Genomic DNA, 13137 nt, shown 5'->3' on the forward strand with positions numbered 1-13137 from the left:
ATACCTCTCTTCCAGACAAAATTATTTAGAAAGCTGTAAAACAAGACTAGGAACAAATTAGCTTTAAAAATCATTTCCCATTTTCATCTATTGTATGCCTCCTAGAATTTGACATCAATCTGCAATAAATTGTAATCACACTTCTGTATAACATCATGAAGATTAACTTAAGCAAATAAACTATGGGGTTTAGAATATTGTTACATGTCTGGTCCTGTTCAAAATCTGTCTAACTTCAGAGCATATTTTTATATTACCTGTTAGGTTTAGTAGTAAAATTATTTAGTGGCAATATGTGGAATAGCACAGCAAGAGGAATTGCTACTTTGGAAGTAGGTTTCAAACTTCCTTGGATCACAAATGAAAGGAGTGTAATAGTCTCAATTATGGGGTGGAAGACAGTAGATGTTCAGATTCAGTAAGTTAAAGCCACCTAAATGGCACCCCTGCTCCAACTCCACTAATACCAGTATTACAGTACATTTTATAGACAGTAAGGTGGGACTCAAGCAGCATTTTTCTTATTTGCCTATCTATACGTTTTGATGTTTACTGACATTCCAAGCCTATATATGCTGCTGGTGGTGCTCTCTAATATATGTTAGCCCCTGGGTACCAGTCCTTATTAGTACGGTGTACGACTGTCAACCTAAAAACTTCCAGCATCCAAAGATTTAACGTATCTACCAGTCTTCTGCAATAAAATATAAATCCTCTTACACTGCAGGTTTTGGATCCAAATATGGACCTTCGAACTGTTAAGCACTTCATATGGAAGAGTGGTGGTGATCTGACACTTCACTACCGACAGAAATCAACGTGAAAGGAATGATGGACTCAAATGGTTGTTCATTTACTTGACCTTACTGTACTGGTTCCAAGAGTAGTACTATAGAAGCCCACTGAACCCTAAGGTAGATGAGACTTCTAATGACTCAGTATGGACCAGAGAGTATACATTTAATAATTGAAGTGACTAATAGATCTGTAATATAGAGAAAAAAAATCTATATGACTTAAACTAAAGTCTGTCCTAGTTAAGGCACAGCAAGTGAAATGAGAAGTCCCTAGTGGTTCATGTTATGTGAGGTATACAGAGATCAGATGATAATCCAGTGCAGACTTTTGCTTCCTTGTTTGTTTTTTCCAGAGCATTAAATTTTCATCTGCTCGGGCTTGATATGAAACACTGTTTTGCCATATTAGTCACTATGTTCATAATGCATGCACTGTATTTTTTGAATACATTCCATTCGTACATTACCTACAATGATTTTTCACAGGTTATTCATAAAAATAATTTTTACCACTTAGAGAAATCTCAAAAAACACTGAATGCTATTGCACACTTGAAAGTAGTAGCCCATTTAATTGTAAGTCAAAGGTTAACATAATTAGAATTGTTTTAATACTGCAGTTCAAACATTCAGATTAAGAACACTAGAGAAGTATTATAGCAGGGTCAGTCCAGTGATGCTGTGCATCATAATAGAATAAACATGTTTTGCAAAATTTAATAGATTTTTTTAAAAAAAAAATATAATTCTTCCTGCAGTGTGTCATTGTTTTAAAGACACGCTAGTTGGAATTCCAAGAAACTGTGCTCTATACTTCTGTGGCATTTTGTTAAAAAATTTAAGACCATTCTGAAAATTTAAATTTTATTTGTTGTCAGCAGCAAATTTCATATCCATGATATAAAAGCATTTGTATTCTTTTTTTCCCAAGTTTTATATGCTTATGCAGATTTTGTTATAGCTGTACACATCTTCTTTTCATGTTCTTTCTAAAAATCTAAGGCTTTCATATATTCATAGTAGCCTTGTATAAAGTTTAACTTACTGGGGAGGGAAAAGCATTTTAGCTTTTGGCAAGAAAATTTGGGATTGTCCCAAAAGACTATTTGTAGCCAAAACAAATTGAAAGTCCTCACCACAAAATTGTGTAAAATATGACTCTTGTCTGAAACAGAAGCACAAGTGCCTTCAAAAGGCAGTATATTTATTCCAGTTTCTTCAGGAGACGTGTGCTCTTGCCCTTCCTCTGTTTTGCTATCAGGATTTAGGCTGGAGCCTACAGAAAGTCCCAGATACATTACTGGGATTTTATAGTGATCAAACTACAAAAAAATAAATAAATAAATAAATAAATTCCCACTGTCATATGTTGTTAGAAAAATATCCAAATACATTATGTCCTGAACAAAGTCACCACTTAAACAAGAGGGTATGGTTAAGAATTAAGCTAGCATGTCTTTTTCCCTTCCTTGAAAGGAAGCCCCATTTCTGTGCATACTCCATTTGACACAATTGTGCTATATTGCACATTTTTAGTGATATTTGTGAATTAAATGGTCTAGCAGAACTGTGCAACTTTTATTAATAAATTGTCCTGAATTGTATTTATTAATAGCAGAGGTCTATGCTTTGTTCTAATAGACAGTGATTCTTTCTGGTTGTCTTGCTGTCCCTTTGTATACATTGTAACTGCTCCCAGTTCCTTCGTTCATTCGGGGTTTTTTTTGTTTGTTCGTTTTTTGTCTGAAATCAGCCAAGGTTACTCTTCCAACCGTCCCAATAATGCAGTTTCAGGAGAGATTGAAGGGAGTCTGCAATGCCAAAAGGGTAAATGATCTGTATTTCACAGTTGTACAGAATAAAAGGCTTTAGTTAAAATATTTAAGTTGTTTTGATCATTCGTTGGTTCACTTTTGCAATCCTGGGGTTGTCATTTTTTTTTTCACCTTATACACAAAGGGCATATAAATCCTTTGAGCAATTTCTTTAAAAAATTAGAAGTCAGGTTCCCAGTAGCTTAAAAATAATTGCAAGGCAGTGTACTAGTGAAATACACACACATTTATGCAGATTTTTGTAATGCAGTATAAGATAGTTGAATGTGACTACAGGAAAAAAATATTTGCTCTTTCTCAAGGGATAATGCTTGCAACAAGAAAACAAAATAAGGAAATGTAAGAAGGAAAATACTCCTCAGCTTGTGGTTCATCCCAGGCTTACTGACCCTGGGAACCGAGCTCTGTTTTCCCAGAGACATTGTCCCTGCTCTGTTGCCAAAGTAGCCTTTTACTCTGGAGCATCTGTACAATGTGAGGAGGCAGCAGAGCTGAATTTGAACTCTCCTTTACCCAAGAATAAGTTTACAAACAAGTTCACTTGCTGTAGACCCCGATGGAGGGTAGGGGCCCTAGGGTGGTACTGTATTGTAACTAAACACAAGTGTTTACCTTCATTAAAACAATTCACAATCCTTTTGCTGTCAGCATTCATATTTTCACAAACAAGTTTATAGATGAGTGGCTTGTTTTAATTTCCTAGATAGAGGTTCCCAAACCCTGTTCTTTGGACCTCTGGTGAGCCAGCTGAGCGGACTGGTCACATGTTCCCATTTTCAGCTCCTAAATTCCATTAAGACATCTACAAATACACTAAAATTGTCACCTTTTTCATGTAAACAATGGCTATAGTTGCTCCCATTTGCCTGGAGCAGCGAACCGTGGCCAGTGGGAGCCGCGATCGGTCAAACCTGCGAATGCAGCAGGTAAACAAACCGGTCCGGCCCACCAGGGGCTTTCCCTGAAAAAGCGACGGACCGGCTTTGAGAACCACTGACCTAATGTATAGAAGGTGCATGCTCAGAATCTAAATAACTAAGATGGCTCTGCCAAAACAGGCATCTGACCTAAATAAATGCCTGTACAAGGGAATAGGGTCTTGTAAAGGTATGTATTGATCCCAGTAGCTGCCCTACACATTTCAGAGATTGGAGCACCTCTTGGAGAAGCCACAGATGCTGCCTGCACTCTAGCTGAATGAGCTCTGACTTTGATGTGGAGGTCTAAACTAGCTAGATAATATAGTTTATTGTAATTGGAGACTCATTTTGAAAGTCCTTAGGGTTAACTGTCAGGCTATATTGTCCCATCTGCAAAAGTAGTAAACAGTCTGGGTGTTTGGGTTCTGTCAAGGCAAAAGGATAGAGCCCAGAGTACATCTGAAGTATGGAGCCTAGCCTGCTGTTGATTGCTGTCTGTTTTAGGAAAGAAGACAAGGAGATTATCTGGTTCAGATGGAAGTAGATCTCAACGTACACAAGGATGGGTGCAAAGGGTAACTTTGTGGAAGACAGTGTATGATGGCCTTGCTGTAAGTGCCTCATCTCCCCTATGCTTTGGGATGATGTGATTGCCACTAAAAAGGCTGTCTTCATTGAAAGATGATGTAGCCAGCATGATGCCAACAAGGGCTCAAAGAGGAGGGAGAAAGGGAACCTATCTAGTTAAAAATTACATTAACATCCCAGGAAAGGGGGAGCTCTTAGACTGAAGGAAATACATGAACTAGGCCTTTGAGGAACCTAGCTACTGGTGGATGTAAGAATATCATGTGACCTTGGATTGGAGGATGGTGGGTTGATATTGCTACCAGGTGCACTGTAATAGAATTAATAGACCAGAGTTAAGATGATATAGTCCAAAACAAAGGGGGTCTGAGTCTCCATGGGAGAAAAGTGATACTGCTCTGCCCAAGTAGGGAAACTTTTCCACTTAACTATGTCAGTCATCTGGAGTCTTTTCTGCTTTGAGTTAAAATGTATTGAACATCAGCATCTTTCCACCTCTGTTAGCCAGCACCCATGTTGTGAGATGCAATAAGATTGGGTCAGGATGAGGAATCTTGTCTATTCTGGGAGATTATAATCTGAAGCAGTGTTACTGTTGGATGGATGGTCTTTTTAGATCTGGACACCAAAATGGTCTGGGCCAACGTGGTGCTATCTGTATCATTACCACCATGTGGTGCCTGAGTGTTTTTTCAAGACCTTCAGTAGTAAAGAAATTGGCAAACATGCATATGTTGTCCCAGTATTCAGGGATGGAGGAAAGGGCTTGCATGCCCCTGGAGCAGAAGTTCTGACACCACAGGCAAAAGGTTTCCGATCTTGAGCATGTGGACTGTGTGCACCCTGAGAATGAAATATGTATGGACAGTCATTTAAAATGAGCTCAAACATGATTCTTAACAATCAGGTTAGAAGATAGTGCTGACCATGTCTGACTACTCCTCATAGGCAAGCACAAGTTATTAGTAAACTTTGATCAGCATTTACCAGTGAGCAGCTGACATGATGCTGAACTTGTCTCCACAGCTGGTCAGTCATGATCAGAATGCTGCTTACCTGGACTGTTAAATATAAGTATTTAAATGAAGTTTCCCAGTGAAGACAAACCCTAACATGTTATCCTGAAGAGGGTGGAGCTCATAATGCATACTCAAGCTTTGATCTACTGTGTGAAAAAAGTTTGAGTACCTCTGTCCTAGCTGAATTTGGGGAGTTAAGGGAGAGCAGTGAATTCTATCTGAAGGGAGCATAAACCCTGTGTGTGCATTAGAAATCCCTGTTTTGTTCCCCTTCCTGCCCCAAGAAAATATTACTGAGCTATTCTGAGGTAATGGAGGGAAAGACATATTGCAAAGACATGGGCTTTACTTTTATGCTCCAATGTAGCAAGATTCAAGCACATCTTGATTTCTGGTAAAGCAAGTTCCATAGTCAGTTACCTTCCATTGTAAATTTCTAGCCTGCAAGAATTTCAGCCTGGTCTCTAAGTGAAAATCACTAGTCATCTCAGTTGCTGTCTTAGATTGAGAAAGAAGTGGGATCTAAGATAACCAGGCATAGCCAATCAAGGTGAAATAGTCAACTGGTGTAAACAAACATAGCTCCACCGTAAAGGAGACCTGGAACAGGACAATATAGTACATCCCTCTACTGTTCTTCCACCATTCTACCCTTTCACTGGGACTCACCAGCATAGCAGAGTATATTTAGCAAGGGAACCTTACCTGATCACTCTCGTTACAGTCTGTATAGTAACACCCATTGTTTCATGTTCTGTGTATATAAATCTCCCCACTGTATTTTTTTACTGCATGCATCTGATGAAGTGAGCTGTAGCTCACAAAAGCTTATGCTCAAATAAATGTTAGTCTCTAAGGTGCCACAAGTACTCCTGTTCTTTTTGCGGATACAGATTAACATGGCTGCTGCTCTGAAATTTGTAAGACCTTGTGTACTCACAAGGTTAACATTAGCTTCTTGCAACCTATGCTATTATTTTTACTCATTATCTATTGGTGTAGGTGGCTAAACCTTGCCTGGGCTGCTGAACTTTAATGAGTTTTGCAAGGCTGACTTAACTAGGTATGATTCCCTAGGAATTTTTGCTTATCACTATCTTGTAATATCAGTTCTTACCAGAATCAATTCAATCTGGGTTAAATTTGAGTCTCTGCTAATTCCTTTTCTTTGTTTCCACATTTTAGGCCTCAAAGGGACCACTTGCTATGAGACAAGCCCCAATTTTGTATCACTAGATGAAGGGATTGGATAAACACTCATAGTAAAGTTAGCAAACATCCTGCAAACATAACTTACAGCAGGGCTCAAGCAATCTGGAAAGAGCAATGGCTGGAAGTTGAATGCATGCTGGGACTAAGACATACATTTTTAAGTGAGGGTAACTAACCATTGAACTTTACCAAAGGATGTGGTGGATTCTCCATCACTTAATTTTTAAATCAAGACCGTACCTCTGTCTAGAAAATACTCTAGTTTAACCAGCAGTAATAGGGTTGCTGCAGGAATTACTGGGTGAAGTTCTATGGCCTGTGTTAAGCATATCAGACTGACTAAGACCAGAAAGGACTATAATTGGTGAGCAAAAAATTAAATACTGCAGTCTGAGAAGGAGCTAGTCAATGCATGCACCACCACTTTCCAAAATCAGAAAAACAATGCAAATATTGCAGGAAGTGACATCTGATAGGGAACACCATTTAGGGGCCTGTGCCAGGCAAAGGGGGAAGAGCTTATGCTACCTGTAATTTTTAATGGGGGACTGACATACCAGGAGTGCAATTCAGAGTTGTGGGGGACAGTCACCCCTGCCTTGCAACCTTGGGTGCCTCACATTGCTCTGCTGTTGCTGCTCTCCATCTGGGCTGCTCAGAAAGGGCATACAGGTCACACCCTGAGCGTGTGAGTATAACTGCAGCCTGCCAGCTACACGTGGGCTCTCAACAGCCTTTGTTATACTACAGGGTGACCCCAACACACCCCATTGACCTGAATTTGATGGGTTAGTTGTGGCTTGCCACTGATCGCATCCAAGCAGAAGATTTATAGGTTCTTATCCAAATCAGTCTACAGAGTTCAAGAACTCAGTTCTAGAACAGGAGAGGACTCTCAGGGTGCTTGGCAAGAACACATACACTGAGGACAATATCACATTGATAAAACCTTTATTGAAATTAACAAAAATAAGAAATGCAATGGAACTTAACTGCAAAACGGTAAAAATTCCAAAACTCCTGGTGGTACCATTTCTATTATAAGTACCTATTCACACCCTTCCTTGAGGACCTGGTAATAAGAGGTGAAGGATCAGCCTCACTCCTGGCATGCCCAATTACATGATGGTGCTGGCTTTCCTAATGGTTAGGAATGTTGAGTAGTTATACTGTACTGCACAAGCTGCGCCGATAGCATGATAGAAGATAGGCTCTAGAGTATAGGAGTAACTGGAAAGAGCACTCCAAGAAACTGAAGCTTCAGGAGTTAACTAAAACCAGAACTAAAAAGCTCTCTTACAAGGTATTTTATAGGATCCTGACCTATGTAATTCAGGCCCAACCTATTACGCCTAAATCTTATTTCTGTACCCTCAGAAATTTATGGGTACCCTTCTCCTATAGGTTAGTGGATTATGACACTTACTTTCTAAATACATTAATAAGGATTATCTCACTCCAAAACTGCCAGCCTCGGTCTCTTGGTGACCAAGTTGTTGTGTACCCTGTAGTTACCAACCAGTTGTAGATGCCAGATAAACCTGTGATGTGGATAGTTCCTTCCTTTGGTTCCCCAAAGTTCAGGGACCATTCTTATCCGTGCCAAAGGTTGCCAGCCTTTATGCTGACATATTCAAAACTGATTATACTTTTTGCTATATAGCAGATCTTACAGGCCAGTAGGCTTCTTGCATTTCAGCAAAAATAATTAGGAAACATGTCTCAACACATCCTAAATTCCAAGGAATTAATACTGATAAAATATAATAAAATGGATTAATATCAGAAAAAAACATTAATTGATACTGCCAGCTGGATTAGTAGGATATAATAGCTAGCAAAATAATCCTATAGGCTACACCCCAATCCCAGGTTTCAGAGTAGCAGCCGTGTTAGTCTGTATTCGCAAAAAGAAAAGGAGTACTTGTGGCACCTTAGAGACTAACAAATTTATTAGAGCATAAGCTTTCGTGAGCTACAGCTCACTTCATCGGATGGAATGCATCCGATGAAGTGAGCTGTAGCTCACGAAAGCTTATGCTCTACTAAATTTGTTAGTCTCTAAGGTGCCACAAGTACTCCTTTTCTTTTTACCCCAATCCCAGATCTTCCCCCAGAAATGTATGTGCTGTACTTCTCAGCCCTCTCCTGGACAGTACAAATATATTAAGTCCATTTCTTTAAGGGAATAATATGTGTCATTTTATCTTAAAGAGCTACCCAGACACTTCAAATTAAACACACTGAATTAGATAAAACAATAAAACAAGTTTATTAACTACAAAGAGATTAAGTGCATACAAGTAATGAGGCATAAAAGTCAGAAATGGTTACAAGAAAAAAACCAAAACACTTACTAGTATCTACTTAAGAAACTAACTTCAGGTCAGGACCCTACCCCCAGAGTCCAACAGCTGTTTCCTTTTAATCTTCTCAGGTGCAGAGAATGAGGTGGGAAGGGAGAGAGAGGGGTATTTTGAGGTATGATTGTCTCTCCTTTTTATAGTTTGTCCCCCTCTTGAAAAACATTGCCAGTTGTGAGAACCAAAAGACAAAGAGTGGAGGTGGAAGGATATTCCCTGCTGAGTTTTATTTAACCTGTTTGAACTTCCTTTGTTTTCCCTTCCTGCTTGATGACTGTTTACTGCTTAAATGCAAATGGAGGCAAGCACACATTCCTTTGTTTAGCACAGACCTGTTTGCCAGTGTCTGCTTGGGCAGGTCTGTGGGGTTTGGAAGATGTGTTATCATACCGAGGAATCTTATAACTTCACAGATAGTGTTGCCACACACATTTTATCAGGACAATACTGACCAGCACATTGAGTTTTCAAATGATAGTACAAGGTATGCCTTGTAAGGTAAGATTATTACAATAGGATGTGAATACAGAGGTGTGTTCCATCACAGGGACAAAAGCTTCTTCTGTTTGTCATTAAAAACTTAACATTGCCACAACATTTACCACAGGCAGGATTATTTTTAAAGCATGTTCTTCAGGCTAAGGTCTATCTCCAGAATGAAACTAACAGAAGGAATTACAGCAGATGCATCTCTGAGAGTGCCATGGTTTAAGTCAAAAGCAGGGCTGGAAAGTATTTAAGCATTAGTCGCAATATCAAAGGTCTCATAGTAGCAGCCGTGTTAGTCTGTAGTCACAAAAAGAAAAGGAGTACTTGTGGCACCTTAGAGACTAACAAATTTATTAGAGCATAAGCTTTCGTGAGTTACAGCTCACTTCACGAAAGCTTAGGCTCTAATAAATTTGTTAGTCTCTAAGGTGCCACAAATATCAAAGGTGGTCTGACTTGCATCCATTGCATGTGTTACCTTTTATTTGGTGAGTGGCAGGAGGGTTGAGGCTGTACAAGGGACGAAGGCATGGCAAAGCAAACCACCACTGCTTGCTGTAGCAGACAAAAACCACTAACTCCAACTTCAAATCCAAGGAAGTTTGTTGCAGCAAAGGTACAGAATGCCAGCCTCCAGTGATCAAAATGAAGGTGATAGGCCAATGGAGTAGTTACATGTACTGTGACAGGGTCAGGCCAGATGGCTACAGGAGAGTAATAGAAGGCAGATATATTAGCCCCAGGTTAAGTAGGTCCCTTTTCCCTGAGTAAGGTAACAGGAAAGGTTCCAGAACAATCAGGAACCTTCTGAAGACTAAGACAGACAGGCTGATTAGAACACCTGCATCCAATCAAGAAGCTGCTAGAATCAATTAAAGCAGGCTAATCTGGGTGCCTGGGTTTAAAAAGGAGCTCACTTCAGTTTGTGGTGCATGAGTAAGGAGCTAGGAGCGAGAATGCATACTGCTGGAGAACTGAGGAGTACAAGCATTATCAGACACCAGTAGGAAGGACCTATGGTGAGGATAAAGAAGGGGTTGGGAGGAGGCCATGGGGAAGTAGCCCAGGGAGTTGTAGCTGTCGCACAGCTGTTCCAGGAGGCACTCTAGACATCTGCATTCCACAGGGCCCTGGGCTGGAACCCGGAGTAGAAGACGGGCCCGGATTCCCCCCAAATCCTCCCAACTCCTGGTTAGACACAGGAGGAGTCAGCCTGGACTGTGGGTTCAGAAAAATGGCCAAGCTGAGGGCTGCCATGAAGCTCCAAGGCGAGCAAACCCACCAAGGTAGAAGAGGAACTTTGTCACAGTACAAAAACAAGTTTAAGTCTCAGTACAATGTTTTTATACCCAAGATGACCCCCTACTATTATATAATAAATTATGACCAAATATGAAAATCCACATTACACGCTAGATTATATAAAACATTTATCTACTTAATAGCAATAATAAGCTAATCCCATTATCTGACAGGGACTTTCCTTGTTTATCCTCACTGTATTTGGCAGGTCACAGTAACTTCATCCTTGTCCTGTACCCAAAGAAGGGATATTCCAAAAAACTGAACAGCAGCGTATCTTCTAAACCAAAAAGATTTTGTTTGCACTCCTTTCCCCAACCATTATTCAAAGGTCTTATTAACCACACTAAAAACTGGCTAACAATTATCTTGCTTATGGATTACTAGCTAATATGTGATATACATGATCCACTAAATACACTAAGTCCTTACCATCTTACATGAGATAAGTTCACCTAGTCACTGTTTCACTTCCTTACACACCTCACTGTCATCAGCACAAAATTACTTGAGTGTCTACAAATTAAATACACAGAGCAAATGTGGGGAGGGAAGGAAGATGCTTCTCTCCACTGAAGTAGACCTTTGTCTTTGCTTCTACAAGCAGAGATTATTAAGGTTGGATTCCCTGCCTTCCAGTTCTCGTGCACTAGCACTGTACAACAATATGTTCCAAGATATTGCAGCAGAATAACTGGGTATATGTTTCAGAAGTTTAAATTTATACAGCTTAAACACTGGACCAAATTCACATGAATATCTTCCCCATTCCCTTAAAAAAACCAAAAAAACAAAACAAAACAAAAACCTGGTTTTGGATTCTTCAGGCTTAGGACACAGACTTATACTTTGAAATCATTACTTATTATAATAATTTTTTCTTCATAATGAGTTTTAAAACAGACCACTTGCCCCAAAGTACTGTGAATTTGAAAATGCATTCCAAGCAAATGATCAAAACTGCAGCCCCACCTCTCTGCAGTCTTGCTAGATTGGCTTCGTTTCACACTTCCTCCTAAAACACTGCAACGCAGAAAGTTACCCATACTAATTTAGTAACACAAGGCATTTGAACAAAATCAGTGACATGAAACAGACATTTATAAAGGTTTTACAAGAACATGAAAAAAAGTCTAACCAAAACAGGAGAAAAATAAGTGAATATTTTAGACTGTTTAAAATGTGTAGTATAGCAAGTTTAAGCCACCAACCACTCCATGTGTCATACTTCTATTTTTAGCATCCATATGAAAGCCATTCCCCATTAGTGCTTCTAGACACTTAAAAAAATCAGAAGCATTAAAACACTCCATTGTTCTTTGATCCAGCCAACACAGTAGGGGAATACACTCATGAATGTGTGTGGTGTTTGCTTATCCATGTCATTCAATATCTGGAAGGAACTGCTATTGTCCTTAAGTTAGTTGCTGTTGGAGCAGGTATGTCTGAGGTTTCCCTAAAGTCTGATTCCACTGCAGAGCCCCATTTACCTCCCCACCTTAGAGTCCTGCTGCTGCTGCAGATGGCCATGGAAACTCCCAACAGCTAAACAGGAACTGAGGTGTTAGGAGAAGGGAATTATGAGTGTGAGAGGTGGCAAATACTAGGAGTAGGAAACATTGGTGCTTGTATGATGTCTGAGGATGGACCTATATGCTTTAGAACATATAATACAGCGGGAGGAGAAATAGGTTTAGCCCTGCTGTTTGAAGAGTCTGAAGGAAAGTGACATGTAGTCTGGGCAAGTAGTAATGGAGTACAATAAAAGAGGTGTTTTGGTTACATCTCACACTATATATTTGAATTCTGTGGTTTCCCCAGACATTTCACAAATGTGGAAACATAATTGGTTAAACAACTACACCCAGTGTAACTATTAATGGAATGACGTCAGATTGGAAAGGGGTCTCAAGTGAGGTTCTACAGGGATCTGTTCTGGGTCTGGTATTATTTAACATCTTTACTAATGACCTGGATGTAGGAAGAGAGTGCATTCTGATCAAATCTGCAGAGGACACAAAGCTGGGGTGGATGGTGTTTGCAAACACTTTGGAGGATACCATGAAAATTCAAAGATAAATTGGAGAACTGGGCTACAGACAACAAAGTGAAATTCAACAAAGACAAATGTAAGGTTGTCAAGGTTCCTTCCCCACTCTGAACTCTAGGGTACAGATGTGGGGACCTGTATGAAAAACCCCCAAGCTTATTTTTACCAGCTTAGGTTAAAACTTCCCCAAGGTACAAACTATTTTACCTTTTGCCCTTGGACTTTATTGCTGCCACCACCAAATATCTAACAAATATATAACAGGGAAAGAGCTTGCTTGGAAACGTCTTTCCCCCCAAAATCCTCCCAAAATCCTCCAAATTACTATATTAAATTGTAACTGCAAATATTTTAATTGCAAATCCCCTGTACTTAATGCTTGATATATTCTTCTCTATAAAGGGTAAAAATATGTTGGCCATCCTGTTTACACAGATACCATATGTCCTGTCAAACTAGAGTTTAATAAGAAATTGCACAGTGATCTAAGGAACCTTGCAGAGGACCTCAGTTGATGCAAGCTGTCATAGCTCCACTGTGGCTATGACAACCCACACCAGCT

General features: G+C 39.7%; 1 protein-coding gene across 1 annotated transcript in view; it reads left to right on the plus strand.

The window, feature by feature from the left end:
* WDR48 (WD repeat domain 48) overlaps positions 1–2677 on the plus strand; it is a 45391-nt gene extending 42714 nt beyond the window's left edge. Inside the window, 1 exon segment of the mRNA XM_038390959.2 lies at positions 728–2677. Coding sequence (XP_038246887.1) covers positions 728–823 — 96 coding nt within the window. The 3' untranslated portion in view covers positions 824–2677.
* The last annotated feature ends 10460 nt before the right edge of the window (positions 2678–13137 follow it).

This window comes from Dermochelys coriacea, chromosome 2 (assembly GCF_009764565.3).
Source record: "Dermochelys coriacea isolate rDerCor1 chromosome 2, rDerCor1.pri.v4, whole genome shotgun sequence".
Lineage (NCBI taxonomy): Eukaryota > Metazoa > Chordata > Testudines > Dermochelyidae > Dermochelys > Dermochelys coriacea.